General features: G+C 42.2%; 1 protein-coding gene across 2 annotated transcripts in view; it reads right to left on the minus strand.

Moving 5' to 3' along the window:
* Positions 1 to 24,391, minus strand: part of plxna4 (plexin A4) — a 254,565-nt gene that overhangs the window by 4,648 nt on the left and 225,526 nt on the right. For both annotated transcript variants that reach the window (XM_034673574.1, XM_034673573.1), the window contains exons 23-31: positions 23,591 to 23,657; positions 22,583 to 22,729; positions 21,322 to 21,481; positions 16,936 to 17,039; positions 14,876 to 14,975; positions 11,808 to 11,998; positions 7,939 to 8,108; positions 3,406 to 3,618; positions 674 to 824 (exon numbers count right to left, since the gene is read on the minus strand). In XM_034673574.1, coding sequence (XP_034529465.1) covers positions 674 to 824; positions 3,406 to 3,618; positions 7,939 to 8,108; positions 11,808 to 11,998; positions 14,876 to 14,975; positions 16,936 to 17,039; positions 21,322 to 21,481; positions 22,583 to 22,729; positions 23,591 to 23,657 — 1,303 coding nt within the window. The remainder of the gene's footprint in view (positions 1 to 673; positions 825 to 3,405; positions 3,619 to 7,938; positions 8,109 to 11,807; positions 11,999 to 14,875; positions 14,976 to 16,935; positions 17,040 to 21,321; positions 21,482 to 22,582; positions 22,730 to 23,590; positions 23,658 to 24,391) is intronic.

Genomic DNA, 24,391 nt, shown 5'->3' on the forward strand with positions numbered 1-24,391 from the left:
TGCTTGATCACACTGGACATGACCATATTATCCTCAATAACATTAATTAAAATGATTATCATGACATAACGACACATCTAAAGATATCCCCCCCGAGAGACATCAGATTCTTCCTCCGTGTAAACTTATAGGGTTTCTAATTAAATATTTTTGCTATCTTGTGGGGGACAGCAGCTTGAGTTTTTATAACAGTAATAGATTCAAATTGTAATCTGATTCTAAGCAAAAAAACAGAGTCCTCAGAGACCACTGCTGCAGAATAATCTACTTCTTTCTTTCTTTTTTTCCACAACAATGCAAAATTTTCCACAAGCGACACAAACAACAAAACACAAACGCAGAACATTTTGCTGCTGTTCTTCACAGAGAAGCAATCTACAAACTTCTGAGTTCAGGATGAAGAAACACTGCAGTGGTTTTCCTTTTCTACAGATTTCAGTGAGTTGCTGAATCATGCCAGCCTGTTCACAGTATCATATCCATGCCAAAGTGAGGAAGAAAACACTGACGAGCTAGACTTCATAGAAATCATCAGATTGAGGGGACAAAACTAGAAACTAAACAGGACTTGGTAAGGAAGAATAAAGTTAATGGAAAAACGTTCTTTATCAGAGGGAGTGAGAGTGAGGTTACAGACAGAAGTGTAACAAGTGTAAGAGTTGGAATTACAAACCTCCTCAGTGTATTTGCCCACGTAGGAGTAAATCTCACTAAGAGAGCTCATGCTGTTGAACTCATTCATGTGCATCCGTGACTGTTCTGCCAAGTAGGCGTTCATGTCCTGGTCGCTGATCGCTTGCATCTTACTAATGTCTGAGTAGTACCTGTAACAAGAGACAGAGAGGAAAACAAAGCATAAGGACAACATTTAATATGTGGTGAACATTGTAAGAAATTCTGGGTAATGATTTGGGAAACAGAGTAGAGCAGTTGCTGTGTTTGAATAGAGATAGTGCTGCTGTTGTCCTCCGAGCTAATTACTCCCTGCAGCAGGTCTTTAAGGATGTGAAACTGATGCATGTAGCACAGAGGCAACAAGTGTGCTGCATGGTAACATGAGTGATATGGAGTCATAGTAGACACTGACAGGCCTTTGATTTCAACCTTGAAGAGCACAACAGAACAAATACACACACTGCACTGAAGTAAGGGTAATCAGTCACTGTCAGCAGCAGCTGTGTTGCCCCTACCAACTATGTTAATTAAAGCGCGTTATTTACATATTAAATTCCTGTAGCTGCAGCCGCTCGAGGACAGGCCGGGTGTTTGGCTGGATAACTCTGGGCATGTGTGAGGGAGAGATGGATTTGCCAGGAAGGTAGTCTTCAGAGCAAACTGAGCAAAGGCAAAGGCAGGTGGGTGTTGCTTATAGCCTTTGCACAGAGGTCACGCACACACATCAACACCTGCTCAGTGCTGCAGGGCAGTTTTAGGGAGCACCAAGCAGGGGTTTGTTAGTGTAGAGACCAGGTGTGCTTGTTTGTAAAAAAGTTTGAACAGACATAACTTTAGTGTTTACTTAAAAAAGGTGGGGGTAAAAAGTATTTGTGAAGTTACTGTCAAATAATTGAAATATTAGCTTTAGATTTGATGAACATTTAACACAGAGTACGGTCTAGACCTGCTCTGTTTGTAAAAGCGTCTTGAGATAACATCTGTTGTGATTTGGCGCTATACACAAAAAAAGATTGATTGATGCAGATGCAGGTCAGAGGGGTTGGAGGTAAAAGGTAAAACATTATATTTTGGATTGTTTGTCAAAGTATCTATATTGGAAGTCTTCAGCTATTATAAGTTGTAGCACACACATAACAATGTGAATAACATTCATGCAATATTCAACTGAGCTGTTCAGAGTAATCATTTTTATGTTCTACCCATAACACCCTAATATTTTTTAACCGGCAAAATGTATAAACCATTTTCAAAATAATAAATATCCTTTTAATGAAATACCAATTTCATTTTTTGCGTATTACTCTTAGAACAGCACCATTAGCCCTCTCCATTAAATGTTACATTAGAAAATGTACTGATCCATATGCAAGCACTCTTGTAAACAAATAATGTTCTGACAGCTGTGATGGATATGTCATTGTCAGGAGACCGTCAACTCCCACATCAAATTCAACACTAGTGTCAATATCTCACAAGCCCGCTCCACTTCACAGCCCCAAATTAATAACATCAACATACTGCAGCAAGTACAAAGCTCAGTGGGATAAAACAGCTTGCTCTGCCCAACGGCACCGCCTCCACACCCTAAATATGAAAAGAAAAGATGCTGAAGCTGCATGGTAAGAAGTCTGAAATGTCTACATGTGTTCCGATTATGGAGACGCACTGAACCTGCTTCAGAGACTTCCATCCAGAGAAACACTGAAACACAAGGCAAGGACGTCCTGCCTTTACAGAGAAGCTGGAGCAAGAAGGATGTGTCTCCTTTACCTCTACACTGCTTGTTTACCCTCTGTCCCCTGAGCAGTTTTCAGTCTATGCATCCTGCCTTTAACTCCTCATGACCCTTACTTTGTCACATTTGGACAGCAGTGAAGCATTACATTCATCCCAAGTCAATCTGAACTATATTACTGAAATGAAGTTTCACTGTGGATTGTGTATCAAAAAAGTTGCAAGGAAGGCATGTTTCCCTTCCTTCACAGGGTATGAGATGTGTCTGTTACGGCACATAAAGCCTCCTCCTAAAAAATCCACAGTACTAAGTGTGCGTAAAAAGATGAGTAAACACAGCCTGCGTGTGGTGCCCTCTACTGTAGCAGTTGCAGGATTCTCCGTCCACAGATAATTTCACTGCTTACAGAATCCATTCATGTATCATACAGCAGAGGATACTCACACCTATTGTTCATAGAAGACCTCATACACACACCCACACACTCACAGGACGACTGAGAACTGTCTACGGCCCATAGCTGCTCTTTTGGTTCCACCCATTCAAGCAGCAACATAAATATTCTGAGACCTGTGATGAAGCCAGTGAAACATGAATACGTCTGACCGCTTCACACTACCCCATCTTTTATTCAGGACCTTCTTTGCCATCCTCGCTGACAAATCAAATCAATAAAACTCTCATTTAAGAAAATACCTGCTGCTACTGCCTGCTTCTCTCAAGAATACACTCACACTTCTGCCTCCTCTGTAATGTAGATCTCAAGCCCTGGGCTTCCATTTCCACTGTGTTCTAATTTGGATTGAGTTTCATGGCCCATAGCTCACAGTGCTACAGCCCCGTTGTGTATGTGCTGGAATGAAACACAGCCAGTGCTGGTTTTCTGATGTTTCCACTCACATAAAGGCCCACCCCCCCTCAGCATACACACACTTCTCCCCTTCATCACTCCAGTGTGTGGTGTGAACATGTGTACATTTTTATCAGCTCACCTCTCCACCCAGCTCTTGTAGCTGGGAATGTCCTTGGCATAAAGCAGCTTGTTGGAGGGTGAGTCCTTCCCAAGGCGGTGTTCTGAGGTGGAGCAGGAGTCCATGAAGGTCTGGGCCACCACAGACAGACAGGCGTCTGTGATGCTGCTCTTGTGTATGTCGAACACAAACTGGGGGTTCTTGATCACATTCACCCAGAAACGCAGAGGTAGGCTACACAGAGAGAAGAAAACAAAGAAGAAGAAATTCAGTACTTTTTCACAACTGTTAAATAATGTTATGTATGTGTTGAGCAGCCAGTCTCCAGTTGAGATTTAGAGTCACATATACTATTAAAAAATGCGTATCCTGTGTGTTTTTAAATCAGTTTACCATCACATAATTTACTACGACCTGAAGTCATCACACCTCTCAGAGTTACAGAGACTAAACTTACTCATGATTTTATGTATGTGTATGCACTGTGCTGTTTGTCCCCCTGTCCTGCAGATAACTTTTGCATTGTTTGTGCAGCTCCATCTCAGTGACAGAATGCTCACACAGCGTCGCAAACAGAAGAACAAAAGAGTGTAAAGTAAAACAACAGCCTGTGTCCAGTTGAACTGCTCTGAGATTAAGTCCCTAAATGCCATTTTTATATTTGCTGCAGCCAGTCAGGCGCTAGATGTGAGCGTATTATGAGGCAGAAAGGAGGACGAGGACTCATTCACTTTGCAAAGCGAGTACACAGGCCCTGCTGTTGCCGATGTGCTCTATTTGATGTGTGTGCACAATTCAATAAAACCTTTATCTTTAAAACCAGGTGGTGGCTGGCTCTCATTTTTTCCAGCAGTGTCCAGGGGTCCTCGGTGGGGGCCGCACAGTGACACAGTTCATATTGCCTTGTTTGTGCTAGTGGGTCCTATTTTGTGCCTGTCCAGAATAATAAAAATATACAAGTCTGTTTATTTGCTTGGCTTGTTTCTGTCAAAACGAATAGATATAGGCCCCACTTTATCTGTGTGCAGCAGTGAAAGGGCTCAGGTGGTATTAAGAAAGAGCTGAGTGTTACTTGGATCTTATATCTATACTATTCTCTGTGCTTTTAGCTGAAGTCGCAAAAATCTAACAGTAAAGACACGGTATTCTAGCCTGCATAGGAGTTTTTTCTGTGTGGCACGATATCAAAGAATGAGGATCAGAAAAAAAGAAGAAATAAAATGCAATCATTTAAACACCACTGGTGCTTCTCTACCATCCCACTAAGCATTTATCCGAGCATAACCACCCACAAAGCCATTCAGATGTACAATCCAACAAAAGGGGATTTGGACTCAGGGGAAGGGGAAACTCTGCATTATGACTCGAAAATTAATTGAAGCAAAGAATCTAGAGGGATTAGGTGCGGGGATCAAAGGGATATTAACACCACTGCTGTGCTGCCTTGATTGTTGACAATCTGCCCCTGCTGCCCCAAGCTTTGAACCTGCTGTATTCCAGAGGGGAAATACAATGATGAGTTACCATGGACTGTGCATTCAAAATAATCACCATGATATTGCTAAATATTACTTTTTGTGTAGGCAAAGCACTTTTTTTTTTGCAGTTTAACCATGCTGTGAGTAATTCCAATCTACAGGACGGCCATAATCAGTTCTTTTGGTCAGGGATTAGGTTAAGTATCAGCTGCCAAGATCAAGGGCATCTCTGATCCAAGAGGAATTATGCTGGTAGAGTCAGAAAAAGCCCATTTATTAAATAAAGAAGACTCTGTCCATTGATTTGGGACCACAAAGTGCTATAGTTTCAAACATCCAAGAATAGTGTGTCACCTAGTGAAACAGTGTGAATACTTGGATAGAAACATTAAGCTTCCCACGAAACAGAATCTTTATTTAGTAATCAGATTTTAGTCAAGGGGAGTGTTTGTCCATTTAAATCAACTCTGCAAATCTTCATCTCCCCAAGAAGGAAAGATTACCAACCAGTGTTGACAAAACTTCTTAAATGTGAAGTAGAAAAACAACCCCAAGAGTGTAAGCTTTCTTTACAGTTTACCATGGCTAGTTCTAAATATGTTAACAGGCTCCATACTGCCAATAAAACAATAAAAGCAAGATGATGCGTAATAAAATCCATATGAACAAAGTCTCCCTGCAGTCTTTCAGTAACATGTCTACTACTGTTCGCACTGATCAAAACTTCTGGCACACAGAGCCACTGAGCCTCTGAATTTGCAGTTGTGGGATGTCGGCCTAATGAAGTTGTGTGCCATTGGCACGTAAAGGGTCACAGATGTTGTGGTTGAGGGCTTTCCATTCCAGGGATTACAGCACAGACAGGGAACAGCCCAAGCCTGACCTTTTTCATGCAGTGTCCTGAGTTTGAATTAACAGCTTCAGAAAGGTGACCTGGTCAGGCATTGTTCCAATTTCACCTCGGTAGGTGAAAAGGCACGACCTTTAGTGTGAATGGCATGCTGCAGTGCACCCCTGAAAAAGCAGTATGACCTTACAAAAAGGCTTAAAATACCTTAAAAACTTTCTGTAACCTACACACAGTAAACTTTACAGAAAATTAGCTTACCCCTAAACACCCTGGTGATACCATCTAAACTGTGAAGGCTGGGACTGCAGTGTGACAGCAGAGAGGTGGTTATCAGCATGCAGAAAAGAGGGTGTGTGTGCCAGTTCTGCACAATAATTAAAATTCTGCCTGTTTCCCGACATGACAAACATGATGCAGACAGAGACACACAAAAACACACACACACACCGAATACAGAGGAGCGAGGATGAGAGGAGACGCTGACACTCTGCGGCTAATCCAAAAGATACCATCTGGAGATGCTCTGGGAGCCAGTGACTCATGCATGCACACAGTTACTGTACACGCATACAAATACACATTACAACTCTGTCACACAATACAGAGAGAAGTCACAGCTTAACAGGATATTCAGTTGGAAATTGACATTCAGAGACAAATTTTTACTTAAGAATACCATGATGCTCACAAAGGTAGCCTAAAAGAAACATGGCACATGTGTTGGTGCTGCTACTATACTATCAGGAAGATGAGACCGGATTGTAAGGTGTTACAGATAATTTCCTGAGCTTGAATAAAGAAGTAAAATGTCATGGTACTGATATATGAAGACACAAAAGGCACTAAAGGACTACAGGCTGAGATATAATCAAATATAATGGCTACCTCAGAGGATGTACAGTGGAGCTCTTATGAAAACCGTGGAGGAAATGTAAGGGTGTCACTGGGGTGTGTGTGCCTCTGTAATGATGTAAAATTAATGGCATATATGATGGAAATTAGCCTGGTAGGTTTGATGAGGCAAAGGCCTGGTATAGGAGGGGCACAGGTGCTGTAATTCTAGACTGCCAGACAAATTGAAGGTGATAGTTTCAACTACGATTGCACTCTCAGATTATTAAAGGTTAGGGTTCAGCACACACAGTGAGAAGTGAGAAGACAGATGCACATCCCACACAAAGAGGATATCTGTGGTGGAATTAGACAAACTGTTGTGTGCCATCTCAGTGGCTTTTGTGATGGTGTGTTGTAATGACTAGCTATTCATTCACAACCCTCTGGTGAGAGCTCGTTCTATTAAAAGTCAAATGTGAGAGCGACCCACTGCTCTCAAAAAACACTTAACAGAAACTGAAAATGGCCCACGCACACCGAGCCACAGGAAAGGATCAAAATTAGGACCATGGCGTAAAGTAAATAATATTTCTTCCCTCCTTTAGCTCAAACAAACCTATTCTTCCCTCCACCTCTCTATTTGTCCCTTGGTGCACATCAACTCTATCCTCCCATCTCCATGGTACCCATGGGTCTTGCGCTGAGTGATGCATGCTGGGATCTTGGCAGAGGCCAGGAGGCTAATGAGATATTAGTGTGCGTTTAACTCCCACTGAGTTCACTTCCCTTTCTCCACCTTTTCATTTCCCCCCTCACCACATTCAGGTGCACTCTGGTTATTTAACCCCTGCTAACCGGTAAAGGTGGACTCACAAGAGGTCAGTATGCTCTAAATTAATCAGCTGGTATTAATTTAGAGGTGGACTTCCTTCCACCCGGGTGCGTACATTTGTCACTTTGGAGGTTTCCACAGTGACAGGCGTTTTTTGGCCCAGTTATCCATGATAATAGATGGAGAGTCCTTGGCAGCCAATTGGATTAGCCCCTTGTGGTTGGCTTTAATGAAGATTACACGCCCCTGTGGTTAATGGATATTGGGAAGGAAGAGGCGTGTGGTGAAGCTTGGCACTGACACTGGGTAATACCAGGGCAATGCCATGTGAAATGTGGCAAAATGTAAAATTATTTCTGCAGTAAGTTAATCAACAGCTCAGAAAAAGAACCATGAACAGAGATAGATGCTCCACGCTGGTCTACAAATAGAGACATTCATTTTATGTCTGCCAAAGATCCTCACCAGCTTCTTCCAGAGCCTGTGATATCAGTGTGTGTATGCTAGTGTTTTATGTCTGAAGGTATGCACATATTGAGATACTGAAACTGTTAACTCACCAGTTGCTCTTCCATGTGTGTCGGACATGCGGGTCGTGAATGTTGTGTTTGTCGGCCTGCTCGTCCAGGAAGTCAAACATGTACTTGATGGCCAGTGGCAGGGCGCTGCCTCGATGGGCTGTGCTGAAGATGGTCTCAAACAGGTCATCCACAAACTTCTGTAACGTACCCTGTAGAGGAGGAAAATGAGAGAAGGAAACAGATTAAATGATGGACTAAACTAGACTTTCATTATATTCTAAGGTGACAACCAGTCGTATGAGACAGCTGATAGTCAGTGCGTTGAGTGTCAGATGTGTTCACTCTATTTTAGTTTCCACTGCTACACTGGAACAAACATGGGAAACAATCACAATCCCATTTACAGTTACTTATATTGAATTAAAAAACATAACACTGTTGACATTCTTTGTGAGTCCGTAGTGTCAGTGTGTCAAGCCATATTGAATGGGACACAAGGAACCAGGGAATGGGATTTTGCTGCATCCCAGGGCATAATGTTGATGGAAAGATCGGCATAAAGCTGTGTCGATATTTTCCTGTGTGGCTTTATGAGTTGTGCGGTGCGTGTCACTTTGTCCCTCTCTTCCATGTTTATGTGTCTGACTCCTATCTCACAGACCTGGCCTCTAAATCTGCTTGCAGCTTTGATGGGGGAAATTGTTATTTCACAGCTGACTTTTAATAATATCTGGGAACAGGAGGCGCATCTCCTAAGCCTCTTTGTGCTGCCGGATTAGCTCCCACACTGCACCATTGACCCTAATTTGATTTAATGTTGGTGACTTTAAGGAGGAGGAGGAGAAGAGAGAGCAGAGACAGAGTGAGAGAATCTAATCCTCTTGTAAAGAATGAGCTGATGGGATGCACGGGAGAAGGCGAGGGCGAGGGATGGAAATGAAACGACAGAGGTTTCCTATCAGGAAAAGAGGCCATTGAGTGTGGCAGATGAGGTGTGTACAGGCATTGGCAAATAAAAATCCAATTTGGGCTGGAGCGGGTGACCGAATCACGGAGTCAAGAGAGGTAGGAGAGAGTGGGAGGAGAGAATCCTGTTAGTCCGACAATCACAGCTATAATTCTGATGTGGCCCACATTCCCTTATTGTTTTTCTATGAAAGGTGGAATCAAGTATCTCTAAATCAAGCCCACATGTCTGTGTAGTGACAGTCTGCATTACAGGTTGTGTGTGCTTGCATTTATATGTGTGTTGAACCAAAACCTGCGTGCGTGTGTGCAGAGGCTGTGACATTTTACGTCATCCTCCATCTCGAGGGGGAATCGTGCATCAACACTGTCATCATCACGGGGTTCTCTTGTTCCCCGATGGAGCTGAAGCTGCCAACACATTCCCCCCACACCCATCTACCCTGTCATTAGACCCCACTCTAAACACAATGTGTCATCTGGGTGTTTAGATTCCGCCTGCCTCTATATTGAAATGAGAGGAAAGCAAACAATTAGACTGTGGAGATGATACTGAAATACTCTTGAGGGTAGGAGTGAGGGCTGGAAATGTGATCCTTCCCACTGCCCCCTCCACTGTCCACACATGAGCTTGCCCCGTACCCACACTCAGTCACACTGACACTGATGGAGCTAATATGTGAGACGTCAGCGGCGTTGCCAGGGAGAAGTATTTATTGGCAAGGTGAAAGCCAAACGCAGTCAATTACACTGCCTGTCTGCCCAATCATTCCTCACCAAGAGAGATGGGCGGCCAAGATAAACTGGTTATTCCACAAAAACAATCCATCTGGAAAGATGATGTGCTGTCTGCAGTCAGGAGCCCCCTTCCTGCTCTCTGGAATGGGATAATGGCGGGAAATAGAGCGTCTTTAAGAGGGCCAAGAGGGGACGTGTGTGCACGTGTAGAGCGTTGTGGAGGGTCGAACAATCTTAGTCAAGGCTGCCACTTCTTCTGCAGAGTACAGTTTGTGTTACTTTGTTGGATTTGAGTGTTGTCCAAAGAGGACTAATTTTCTTATTAGTAATACATACATTTTTAGATATCTCTCTCTTTGTTCAATCCATTCAGCAGAGTTAAAGCCTTACTTTTTTGAGCTAACACTTTTGGGCCAGCTAACTCATTGACTCTTCTTCGTTGGTAAAACTGTGTTGTAGCATCAGTATGCTGTAGTTGACACTCTTTGCCTTCTGGTGAAACTGAAATCCAAAGTTTTTTTCTTTTTCCAATAGATGGATGGTTTTGGCAAAAAAGGTAAACGCAAACAACATTTTGAATGTTTTTTTTTTATATATTTACCTTGATCATATTTTACTCTCGACAGTGTGAGCAACAGATTAAAATGTGCTTGAAATGTTCATCCGGTGGTTAGCCGTACGTTCAGGAAAGGGGGTGTGGCTCTGCTGTAGTTCATTTTAGATGCTATTGAAAACTGTGATTAGCATTCAGTCATCCAATCCCATAAGTATGATGGAATCAGTCAACAAATGTTGTTGATCAAAACAGAAAAATGTATGTCCATTGGAATGCTTGGGGAATCTGAACACTCGTATATTTCATGGACCCTGAAGTGGGAGTACGGGTGTGTTGTAAGTAAGGGATAATAACAACCTGCTAACCATACATTATCCTGCTTATTACCTGGCCATTAACTTAAAATATAAACACTTTGTCAAAAACATTGATTAAAATATTATATTATTGATTTAAAATGATTTATGTTTACAGTTTTTAAAATTCCTCGTCAGTTAGCGTCCCATGGTGATGGATTCTTATCAACCTGTTAAATGTTACGGAACTCTTTTCAGTGGATTGTTTTGACATGAATGCATGCGATCAGTTTGACTCTGGTGTTGCTCACATTAGTGAATGTTAATAACCGCTGTCAAGGGGTTGTCAAGGGGTTTTGACCAATCAGAATCAAGCATCTTATGCAACTCAAGATCAGTAGGAAAGCCAGGTAATAATGTCCTAATAATGGACATTCACAGGTGCATGTCTGTAATTTTCCTGATTCTTCAGTGTCTTTTTGCAAGCTTGCCTGAAAGTTGGGTTGTGAGGCACTAATGCTGATTTGTTTTTACATTGGATACATAGACCTGTGAGGGCCTTCTCTATGCAGACTGCTACACAGAAGCAGGCGGGAAATCAGAAAAGAACCAAGATGTTCTTTATCAAAAAATTACAGCCTGGACAGATTGTTTCTTTTTTCTTTTACCTTCCCTCCACGCTGCTGTCTGTGTCTGATAGTGTGGACGTCTTGATGGACAAAAAGGAGAGGTGGTGCTTTAACAGCCAATTAGAAATTTGCATTCAGCTGTTGGATCAAAGTCACATTCCCTCCAAACTAAATTAACTGCTCTTAGGGAGCCATTGTAACAAGCTACATTCAAAGAGACTCATTCTATAGCTGTTTCTATTTATGCCAGACCGTTTTTTCTCACTACAGTAACACCTTCACTAACTTTATGGCTCTTTTCTTCTTTTCTCTTTCTGATATGCTGCGGCGTCGACACAGCAACGAACAGAGAAAACAAACAGAAATATCTATTTTCTCTTTTTTCACCTGAGGGGATAGAGGAATACATTAGAATAATCTTTTCCACTGAGATGACTCACCCAAAGTAAACAAGAATATTTAAATAAAGGGAGGCTGTTCTGACTCATGTTAACACAGGGTGATGGTTAAAGTGACTTTTTAACCTTTCACCTTATGAACTGCTTCTGTACATTAGTCAAGATGAAACTGTGGGGCAGAGATTTGGATGTAAAACCATTTGCCTTGTAACCTATTTCAGATCCACTGAGGAGGATTTTGACTTGGAGAATAACTGACCACAAAAAAAGAGCAAACACTCAACACTGATCTGATTTAAGACTCTCTAAATCAAGGATGGCTTACCTTTGTAGCTAGAAGTCTTGTAAGGTAGATCTCAGAGACCATCTTGCTGCCGCGGTCGCCCTCCTTCTGGTCTCCGTGCTCGTGGTTCTTCACCAGGTGCCAGACTTTGACCCCACTCTCCAGGTCAGGGGTGATCATGGGAGTGCGGGAGCGCAGGCTGTCAGGGCTTCCGGTGTACTTGATCATGTTCTCTGTGAAGAACAACGTGTGTTAGTTCACTTTATTCTTATATAACTGATGAAAGACACAGGGTCAAATGATATTCTTCTGCTAGCTTCAGACTAACTTGATTTGGTTTCTTCTTTTTCTTACAATGATATTAAACAGAAATAAACATTTATATACAGCTTCAAAGATCTGGAAATGAAAGATATATTTCATTGAGTTTGCTCAAGCTACATCAGAGGGGTAGACAAAATAATAAGAGACGACACTGAGAAAGAACAAACCGCATCTAATCCTTTATCAGAGCAGAGTATGTTGCAAACAAGAAGAAAAGAGAGCTGACAAAAGGCACAGATACAAATAGAAAAGAAAACAAGCTAAAAATAAAAGCCTGCTCCTTCACCAAGGAGTGGAGAAACCTGCATGTCAGCCACAGATTACTGTGCTTTGGCTTGTGGCTTCCAATTTACAGGCTTGAGAGATTGGACATGAAACTTTCAGAAAGTGTGCATGCTTAATTTTTCATGCCTTCTTCTCCCGAAGACGAGACATTGCACGGCCAGCTGACACAAAATCGAAACAGGTGTCAGAGGAGATGAAATATGTATGGCCCACCCAATGGCCGCAGTGGCGATGACATTTCCAAACACATGGCTCAATGAATGTTTACACAGTGTGAAAAAACATTGATCAGTGGGTCAGGTTTGGAGAGAAGAGTGGGAAAAAAAGAGTGTTTTTCTGTCGTGACAGAAATCAATCCGTCCAGAGAGAAAAGGAGGAGGAGAGAGTTCAGGGGGAAGAGAGACAGCTGGAGACATCAGATACAGAGTGTGTGTCTGTGGGTGTGTGTGTGTGTGTGTGTGTGTGTGTGTGTGTGTGTGTGTGTGTGTGTGTGTGTGTGTGTGTGTGTGTGTGTGCTCTTCCTAAATTTAATCACAGCACGATCATGTGACGAAATGTGTCCCTGTAGAAAGCCATGTTTAACTGTGTCTATTGTGAAAAGAGCTGTGTCAAGTATCCTCTCCAGAGCTAATATAACTTCATATTTTCAAGGACAACGGACAGTTGTGGCAATTACTGTGCTGGTTTTTGAGATTTTGTGCATGCAGGGGGGTGTGAGTGGGTCTTTACATAAAGCAGAGTGGGTTTTTCCTTTCATTTTCTGTTAATTATTGTTCAAAAAGTTGGAGAGCTGAGGGTGAGGAAGAGTCAGGGATACACAGGAGAGAGATTTCAGGTTGGATTCTATTCTGATCCTCCACACAAAGGAGGTGTTTTTTTTGTCTGATGTTTTTTTTCCCTCCTTTTTGCTTCTGATGGAAACATTACATCAAAGACTCAAAGGTTTTCTCCTTTCATTGTCTGACTCAACATGTTACACAGTGTTTGTCTTAATCTTTGTACTTTTCCACAACTTTCTCTCTCGCTCCGCTCTCCCCCCCTCTCTCCAGCAGCTATTATAAATTCCGCCTTGTCTCTTTCTTCACTACTTGGTCATTGTACTCACAAAGAGTTCAAAGTCACTCTCCAGCACTACGCCAGTAGTGAAGTGGATCACACTTGTGTTTGAAGTCAGTCCTTTAAAAAAAATGGCGAAAGAAGATATGCACGGTCTCCTTCCTCCCTTGTCTGTAGCTTCGCTCACCTTGTCCTATCTGGTCTAATTTGAAGCCTGAAAGGCGAGGTGAGACCGTATGGAGATGAGGCGATGCTAATAATGTGGCACCACATTTGATGTGTCTGAAGTGTTTGTGGCCAACAAGGCCGGCCCTTTGATCAGTCACTAACTTGATGGTTTCTGTGGTTCAAGGAGACGCAGAGCAGACGGACAGACTGAAAAAACACTGACACATGGACACACTTTGGAGTCTTAAGGGGGCAGAACAACAGGAGAAAAAGTCTGTTTGGTCTCTTGTTATGTTTGAGAAATCCTTTCAACTACTTTAAATTGTGTCTTGTCTTTTGAGGTCTGTCAGGGTCGTCGTGCAGAGTGCTGAGGATGCACGTCGCCGGTGGAGGGATCAGGTGGTTTCTAAGTGAGGATTGTCTTTTCAAATATCACATTTCATTGGATGCAACCTTGATATTTTCATTCTTTTATCTGTGTTTTGATTGAACAAAGTCTAACTTCTTTGAACCTACCAATGCATTATTTATTAGTTTAAAGGCCCTTCAATTTTATGATTTAGTGGAACACAAAACAGCTCAGGTAATGCATAAAGCAAAACATAGTTTACTTCCTAACTGTGTTCAGAGGTTGTTTGAAATCAGAGAAAGCAGGTATGACTTAAAAGGAACAGGTATTTAAAAACAAAAACAAAGACAAGGACAAATATAAAACAGAGGTGTGTATCGGTTAGAGGGGTAAACTTTTGGAACAGTTGTGATGAGGAATTAAAAATGTGTAACTCCCTTTGAGTATTTAAAAAAATGCTTAAAAAACAAACAGATAAATAAATATATGGATGAGGTATAAACTATAAATTTAAGTTAGATTTCTCTAAGATTTCTGAATTGCTGCTTGTTGAGATTGAAATGTTTTTTGTTTTTTTGTTTGTATATTTGTATAACATAATTACTTGCACAGTGTTGCCTATATGGTATAAGTTATGTTAAAGGGTAGGCAGGATAAGCCTTGGCTTCAGCCTACACCTTTTTTGGTCAGCATGGGATTGGCTAAAATATATGTGGATGTGTGATCGATATGTGTGTGTATGTATATGCTGGACTCTATATATATTTTCTCGATGAATCCCTCTGTGATCGTTTTGTTTTTTACTTTTATTTGTAATTTTCACATTGCTTCTAAGTTGTGGAGGGACGTGTTGGTCGTTGACGCAGACCAAAATAAACCTAATACACAAAACCAAAACTTCAAGATGTGAAGAACCAGTTTCGCTTACCGTATTTACTAGCTGAAGTTCGAGACACGGTGGAGTTGTTGACTGAATTGTAGGCTGTGACTTGCTTTGGAACCAAGGCCATTACTGCATTATCAGGAACCTGAAAGACAGAGATACATGTTTTATGCAAATGTCTGCTCAAACAAAAATTCCTGCACACGTACTCTTTTTGCATTTTTGCAGATTTCTAACACAACCAATCTGAAATCCCATAGATCACTGCACAAGTGTCATTTTCTATATTTCCCTCCATCTATTCTGGTTTCATGTGGATACACAGCATATCTTATTACCCTTATGTGCTCCATTCAGCCCACACATACATATGATGAGTGACAGGGGGAGGGTGAGTTTAGCCGTGCATCACACGGACCTGTGTGAGAGGGGACATCCCATGGTCTCTAATCAATAATACCTTTCCTCCAGGGTTGGGTATGTGTGTGTGTTTCTGAGAGTGTGTGTGTGTGAGGGCGTGGGGAATCAAGCAGTGTGTCTTTGTGTAAATAAGTGTGTGTAAATGAGTAAATGAGTCAATCCTGGGCTCCTCCTTCCCCAGTCAGGCACACAGGATTCAATTAACACAACTGGGATGTACTCTGTCCCAGCCGACACACACATGCACACACACGGTACACCCCTGCTCTGCATAATCTGGCTGCCTGTGCTGCAGGGTATGGCAGGGTTAATTGAAGTGGTCTCCATCATGGAACGGGTGGATGGGACAGGGAATAAAGACCAGGGGCCTTTTTGTGCATTTCTGTGTGAGATTGGGAGCTGAGGTCTTATTAAGATTGTATCATTATTTCACCCAGTCACTCAATCTGCTCCTTGTGCATAATATGTTTATATTATTGTAAGCAGGAGGCCCACAGGGCAGATTTTGTTATTCCTTTGTGGGAAGCCCCCCTCCTCCTCTCTAACACCCTTAAGCATGCTCCCTGATCACTGCTCTTATGTTGAATGGATTTAAAACGAGCACAGCACAATGGAACATAATGAAAAGGAGGGATGGCATTTGGGGAAATAACATTTGTAGGAGCGGATAAAGGCAGAAAGCAGAGCATGCTGTCCTGAAAGAGAGGAGGAGAAGATAAGCCTCTCATTAATGGATAGAGAGATCTGATATGGTAAATGCCATATTCTACTTGTAGCTACTGTACCATGTGATGTTTCCCTGAATCAGATTTCAAACTTTTTTCCTGAGTTCGTGACGCAAACTGTCGTGCTGTAACTGGAGGCAGAGTGAGTGGGTGAGTTTGGCCGGTGGCAGATAAAAGCAGAGTAGTTTAATAAAGGAGGGAGCAGAAGTTTATCAAGTGTGTCTGGTTGTTTGTTTGAGATTCTAATAAAACACTTAATACTCTGATTTCCTTTCTGGAGCACAGCTGGGTTTGTTTAATAAGAAGAGTGCATCATGGATTTGATTTGTAAAAAATCTCCAACTTCATTATTAATCCATTTAACCCTTTCTAACTGAAGCCACAAGTATATATCAAGTCCAGGGTGAGGATGCCCTTCATTGAGGTCTGAATACATTTGTGGTATCCCCCCTCTCTTCCCTTACTCTTCCTGACAAATTCTGAGTGGATGGGAGTGTTTCCGCTCCATTTTTTTCCACTCTGTCAAGGATAAGGTGCCCTTATTCCCCAGCCCTGAAAAAAATGAATTAACTTCTGTCTTCATTATCTTCCCTCAGATTCAAATCAGCTCCCTAATCCATTCCACCCGCGCCTCCCACTCGAGGCCTGTTGACACTTGCTGATGCTGACATTTAATTTGGGCACCATGCAAACTGCACTTGGAGGGGACAGTGGCTGCTTGCTTAGCTGCTCCAATTATTAACACTATGTTGACAAAGCATGCCTCACTTTGCATCTGGTATTACCAGATAAGTGCATAAGTTTTATTCAACTTTACTTCACACATTTCTGTAAGATCTTTAAGAATCAGCACCACACATGCTGATTGGCGTACCACCAACAAACTGGTGCACATGTCAGCATAACGTCTTTGATGTATGTTGCTTTGGTGCAGCATTTAATACTCAGTCATATGCGTACCTGATAATGAGCCAGCATGTTCAGTCTCTTCCAGTCACCTTCTATCTTAGTGGTGACATCTTCATCCTGCAGGATCATGCGCTGTCCTCGACCCTGACGCCATTCTGCAATGCAAATGAAAAAAAATAAAAAGATGAGACCTTTACCATCCATGTTATCAAACACAAATCCCTTGACAACATCTGTCTCTTTTCTGTGCTTTGATCAATCATATCTGCTGAACTGATATGCAATGAAGCGCTGCCTGTGAGCTAGTTCAGGCAGGCAACTGGAGCTGCACTGATTCATGCTGACACGTCATCCCCTTTATCAGCTGACCACACATCCTCTCATTTGGCAGACTTTATAAGCTGCAAGATTTCCTGTCTCTGCCTTGCCAGTACTACTGCTGCTGCCCTGCTTAAGTGCTGTGTGCAAACTTTCAACCCCACCGCCTCCTCAGCATCCACCTGTGGGCTCTGATGGGGGGTTAATCCTATCTCATTACTCCTCAGTTTCTGCATATAAAGTGAATCTGCAATGAATAATGAGGTTTGGAGCCTTGATGCCAAACACAAATACTGCTCTGCTGCATATCGAAACGTTGAGCTTAAAACAACATGAGTTGTCTTACTGGAATGGATTTTATTTAATTATTTTTTTTTAATTGAAGTTTTTATTCAGTACAATTTGAAACATGTTTTGCAGCTGGTCAAAGTAACAAAGCATTTTTTCCAGAAAGTAAAGAGGTACGTAAAGCAGGTATAAGACATTTCTCTAAATATTCTTATAAAATGAGGTGATAATAGCGGTGAGAGAAATAAATATTTTGTAAAAGAAAATTCAAAGCTTAGCAATTCCTTTGTGAATAAAGGTAGTTTGCTTGGATTGGTATTGAATAGATTTTGAGGGTCTTCCTACTGTTGAAATCGAGACAATTGTGTATAAAATAATCAGTGAAGAAAATGAGATGGTTCTTAATCCCAGAAGAAGTACTCTAAGAAGTAAAATTCTGATATAAATGATGCCGTGCAACTTGAATTCCAGGTAGAATAGTCACTATTTTGACAGCTGACATCTGTAGCTTGTAAGTCGGCATATTATTCACAATATTTAAACTGTTTACATGTGAAGCAATCACATCCTCCAAAGTTAAGTTTGCAGTTTTAACTTTGGTTTCTACTTCTTGTATAAACTAAATGAAAAAAAAAAACCAGAGAAGCAGAATAAAGCATCACACTGTAACAATCTTCACCCATTGATATTTTTTCTTTCTTTCTCTCAGGATGATCAATTCACATTGTCATGAAAAGCCCGAGCAGAATGAAGAAAGCTGGAGAAAAATACAAAATCTTTAGAGTGGGTGTAGAGGAGAAAAGCAAAGTGATGTAACACCAAAAGAGAAACAGGACCGAGGGAGAGAGTAAGCAAAGGATAATTTAATTCATCACTCTTTTCTTTTAAGAATGACACGCTTACTTTTAACTTTCAGTCTCTTCACTGTCGGTTCGATCGGTGTGATTTCAGTGGCATGTTCAGGGCATGTGCGCTTCCTCCAGTGCCAGCCCTCAGAGTCTGCTCTCTGAGGGCGCTACAAGTCCCTGCTATCCCTTTTCCAACCCTCTCTTATAAGGCAGGAAGCCTCATTCCCACAAATTGGACAGGAGGATATAAGACAACAAATCACCTAATTTCCACACTTTTCATCCAGTAGTTTCCAGGGAACATGAGAGTTCCTTTCATCAAAAAGGGACAACATTTTTGAGACCTCACAACTAATCTACATCTACACAACACACTGAATACACCAGGCACACCACATCTGTGCAACCTCAGCACAAAGCAGGACAAAAGCTGAGACAGAAACATCTCTCAACACCCCAGCAACATTATCATAAGTGAAAAAGGAAAGCCATCTCGAAAACAAACAAGCACATGATTCTTTTTTCCTTCCTGCAGACGTCCTGGGCTTTGTGAATACGTTATTGTGTCTGTGCTCCTTGCTGAGCTTCCCACTTGAGTCGGCCACTGTCATCTCCTATTCCGATCACAAACGGGAAAACAAAGCGGCAATCACTGCGGTGCGTGATGAGGCCTGTCTTTGGAGGATCGGCCAGAATTGTGTTGGCATCTGAGGAATCTGCAGGAAATAAAGATTCTCCTGTTGTTTTTGTCTATACAGTACATCTTCCCATAAAGATGCAAATGAGCACCCGTCTCCGGTCGAGCCTTGGTAAACAAATGAAGAAATGAGAAAAAAAGAGAGGAATAAATACAAGAATACACTTGGAGTGAAAGCAGAGCAAACTGAGAATACTCAGGCTCACAAATCCAGTGGTCCTAACTCAGTAGACGAAGAAGGAGAAGGAGACGAAGAGTGTGTCTGTGAGTGTGCAAGTCTGTATGGACTCAAATGCAACCAAAGCGATAGAGGCCTTGGGGATTGTAAGAAAGCTGATGGTGAAGAGAAAGGCTGAAGGTGACTGTTGTACTCCATAGAGATGCATGACTCACATTTGCTGCGGGCAAAAAACACACACGCGTGCAAACACACACACACACACACACACACACACACAGGGCCTAGCTTCTCTATTCTCTAAAACCCTGTGGAGGACGGTGGATTGCAGCAGTGGGGAATTAAAAACAATATCTGGGATAACAATACTTGCGGCCAATCTGTCTCAGGACAGGCCCGCCACAATCCCATTACCCTTATCAGCCACTGCGATCAGTCTGTGTATATGAGGTTGTGTGTGTGTGTGTTTGTGTGTAGGTGTGTGTGTGTGTGTGTGTGTGTGTGTGTGTGTGTGTGTGTGTGTGTGTGTGTGTGTGTTTGTGTGTGTGTGTGTTCGTGTGGGTGTGTGTGTGGGTGTGTGTGTGTGTGTGTGTGTGTCAGAGATCTGGAGAACCTCTGATAATCAAAGAGTACCTGTCAAAGTAAAAAAGTGTGTCACAATAACTGAACAATCAAAGGTAAACCATTTTCCTTCTACTAAATGTAAAAAGCACAAGAGCAAGAATGCTTTGTACGCATGACTTACAATTAAATAAACCTACAAAGGTGAAAATATTTGTCCAACAAGTACAAGTATTGAATTCTACACTCAAGTTCTCTTGTGAGCCTGCATTCCCTCTCTCTCTCTCTCTCTCTGACTCATCCACACAATCTCAGACACACAGAGAGCGAGTGGCCGGCTAACTGAGGATTTCCAATTCCCTTTCATAATAAAACAATAATAGAACAACACATCCTGCCCAAAGGGGGCCATAAAACAATTTTATCAAGGAATGCCGTCAAAAGGCCAAAGCAATCTCTCCACTTAGCTTTCACGCAGGCAGATTCCCCACGGTATGCACTCAGCTCATCTTAGGTCTAGGTTTGGTTATAAATATGCTATTACAAACACACAATGGGGGCCAGGAAAATCCATCTGGCAATATTAAACCATAAAAAGCAGGCCCATGGTGTAGAGACAGCCTGTGGTTTTTGCAGACAAACAACCCTTGATAATATTGTTATTCACAAAAGCATGCGTGGTGTTGTACACATGCACAAGGTGTACAAACCACCTGATCACTAGAAGTCTAGCTGTGAAGGTTTATCACTTCACCCTCTGCCATCAGAGACCCATTAAAGTCATTTGCAAATATATTAAACTTGAGTTAGACACCATTGAGATACCCTAGAAATGCAGTTATGTAACAAGACGCAAATGAAAATCAAATAGTTGCCCATAGGAGTCATAAATGACATAAAAAGGCCAAACAAGACGTTCCTACTGAACCCACTCCAAGTAGAAAGGAAAAGGAGAAAGAAGAGGACAGGAAAAGAGACTACTGAGCGTCTCGATTGATTAGCTGATCAATCATGTGACTCAAGCGCTAGTCAACAAGAGAAGCGATCAATGGGAAGTTTAGGGAGGAGAGAGACCAAACTCAGACATCTGACTGAGAGCCAGGAAGTCCAGTCTCCCCTGAGGTTGAACAGAAAGCCACTGCTCTATATATCTAGTAAGACTCGCACTTTTCAAGAGAAGCTCAGAGCGCTGAGAAAGCCTTTGTGAAAATCAATGGGTGTCTATGTTCAGCCGTTTTCTCCAGGGACAGAGATGGGAAACACTTCATGGACTGAAATGTTTTGACAAACTATAAGGTGATGACAGTGATGTGCAGGAGCGAGACCTCTCATTACACACAGAATATAGAACTATTAGGCCCCATGTCAGCACACGGATATTTGAAGAAAGGCAAAAACTCTTCAGCAACCCATCATTACAGCAGCACATGTGAGGAAGGTGCACATTAGATTTTTCCTGCAGAGGGTCAGGTGAATATACCCCACAAAAGAGGACTGTTTGTCAGCAATTTCACATATTCTTTACAAAAAGAGACTGAGAGCTGTACCAAGGTCCATGTCGGAGGCTTTCAGGCGGTGGGAGTGCGGCACGTTCTTGTAGATGGCATCCAGGATCTTCTCCTTCACCTGGCTGATGGTGTCACAGTTCAGCGCCTTCACCTGGATCTCTGGGCTCTTCTCGTTCTCTGGATGGATGCAGTTCACTACCTGTAGCAGCGACACACAGAGAAGTGAGACTGAGAGGGGCACTTCGGATTGAAACAGTATCCCAAACATCGGCTAAATGTACTGTAGGTAAACTGATGCACTTGCAGAAAGATGACTGCATCCTGTTTAGCTGATTTAGTGCTTAGGTTTTATATTGAATCTCAGCGACCTCGGGGAACAGGTTTGTGAGTTTTATGTTAATGTTGTTGATTGCACTGTGGAGTGATACTCCGTGGAACTGCTTTAGTTTTGCTGGCCAAAGGGTCTGTTGGACTATTGTAGCTTTAACAAATCATTGAACAGCTCTTCTCTCTGAGCGTGAAAAGAGGCAGCGATGTGTTACTTGAATTGATGAGCCGTAAACAAACTTAATATAACATTATTAGCACATTCATCAGTTCTTTCAGCTCCCCCTCCAGGTAGTGTTAGAAATACCTACATTAGAGGAATAATAATGTGTATAAAAGAGAGAGAGCACATGAGTTACCTTCTGCAGATGCACAAATGTTCATGCCTAATGTACTTATCAAGTAGAAGTTTTTGTTTAAATGTTTGTATCTTAAGGCGATGTCGTAGAGGAGCAACGTGGTTTGGTTGTTCTGTTGTAAAAGACAGATCTGAAGCTCATTTGCAGGGCATATTTTTCCCTCTCCTGTACACAGAAGAGAGTACTTCCCTCCCTGAATGATTCAAACAAACATATTTGACATGGGAAAAGAAAAGACTGAGTGTGTGAGTTTCCCCTGCTGAGACAAACACGTCACAGTGGAAAGAGGACGACAGCAGACAGGCTCGGGGAATAAACAGAAGGTTCCAAACAGAGGGAGCTTTAGCATCTCTGCTTGTGACACATACGCATGCATAATCTCTTTATTCCCCCCTTATTCTGAAGCCCCGCTCTTTTCTCTGACAGCTCCAGTCTTGACAGGAAGTGAGGTCACCACTCCTGTGACCCCTGTGTGTCAAGCGTGTCGACGACAACTTTATGTCCCGTTACTCATCTCATGACCAACAACCCATAACCACCCTCCTCTTATCCCTGAAAGCATATTAAAACATCCCCTTTCAGCCCTTGCACCCCTGGGTAGGTGAACCCCTTACCAGTGTCTTGTAGTCAATCTGCTGTCTGATGAGCTTGTCCTCGCTGAGCGAGTAGCGGGCCTCTCCTGTGATGGAGTCAATGGGGCCTTTCTCCATCTGCTGCTTGATGGCACAGAAGAGGGAGAAGAGAGGCTCGCCTGCACACTCCTGCAAAATGATTCGGAGAGAGAGGGGCAGATAAAGTTTGGAGTGAGGAGGAAAACTTTGAAGTCATATCTGCTGTCAGTAGAGTTTAATATCTGAGGGAATTTATATTTGAAAAGTTGTAGTTTATTTCTATGATGTTTTTCCAACTGCCTTGCCTCCAGAATGGCTGAGTAAGACTTATAAACACCATGTCCAAAACTTTATTGCTCCCCTAAATTAAAGAAAATTGTACCACCTATCAAAATATAAACTTTGGTGGAATGCAGCAGGAGTTTGAGAGAGATGTGATGGATGAACTGTGAAAAATGCCTTAAGGGACAGACTTTGAAGTCACACCGTCTCCACTCCTGAAAACACTGCTGTTTATCAAACAGGAGAGATTGGCCATTTATCATTGTTTTCATTCTCCCAAAAGCTGCAGTGAAGGGATGAGTGAGGAGACAGTGAGTTTTTTTTTTGTTTACTCAGTGGTGGAGAGAAAAGGTGAATATAGGTTTTAGTGAATTGTGGTTCTCAAAGGAGAAAAAGGTTATTTATTTAATGGGAGTTCAAAGGCGGGGAGGCTGGCTGCTCATGCAGATTTACTGAGTTTTAATACAGACATTAATAAACCTTAACATAAAAAAACAGGACTTTTTTTGGTTCAAAGTAAACTAGACTGCTGTATATGGATTTTACAAAGATTTATATGCTTATAAACTTGCTAACATGTCCAGTAAAATGCTTTAGTTTCTGCAGTAGCTTTGAGTAAAGATGTGATAATGTAGCAAGCAGTGTAGAGACCGAGATCTAATCATCTTGAGGTTTATTAAGGTGCTCCATTGTTTATTAAAGCTGATAACAAATATGATTAAAAGTTACCTTCAGGAACTTGTAGAGGAGGAAAGTAAACCAGTTGGTCAGCATTTTCTCTGCAACAGACTCAGTCCTGCAAACAGACAGACACAAAGCACATAATGAACATATGATCCCCGAGCTCATATTACTGCCATAAATATTCAACACCATCATCACACATTCGGATAAAAAGATGACCATTTCTGATGAATAGGCTTCGGTTACACAAATATAATTGCAAAGACATGAATTGAGGGAGCCTCCGCACATGCTATATGATGGCCTTTCAAACAATCTTTGGGCCGGCTTTTATGCTCAGGCACGCTGAGGGCAGCTCGTCTACGGCGGCGGGGATTTTAATATGAGGCAAAGCAATTAAAAGCCTTTATTTGATCCCAGTGGATTGATGTCGTTAGGGGGCTGGAGCGGCTCTGTAATAACACTGGCCTCATTATCAAGTGCTCCCTTGCCTATTCACTGGACTAACACTCGATCCGTGCACAATGGAAAGTGAATGAATACATCTCCCTCTCTTTCTTCGCCTGGCATCCATGCTCCAGTGGTGTGGCAAAATAGTGTGAGTCTGCGTTTGTGTGTGTGTGTGTGTGTGTGTTGACCTCGGCCAACGGTGTGATTGATCCCCTGTGAATGGCTGATATGCATACAAAATAACAACAACAGAGAGAGGAGAAGCAAGGATCCGATATCCTTTGACAGTAACCTTCTTGACCAGCAGCAGGGGTGTGTGGGTAATCTGTCAAGACAACTCAGACACACACACACACTCCTCCCTCTGGTTTCAATGAGCAACTACCAATGGCATCA

This window comes from Notolabrus celidotus, chromosome 21 (assembly GCF_009762535.1).
Source record: "Notolabrus celidotus isolate fNotCel1 chromosome 21, fNotCel1.pri, whole genome shotgun sequence".
In the NCBI taxonomy this organism is placed as follows: Eukaryota; Metazoa; Chordata; class Actinopteri; order Labriformes; family Labridae; genus Notolabrus; species Notolabrus celidotus.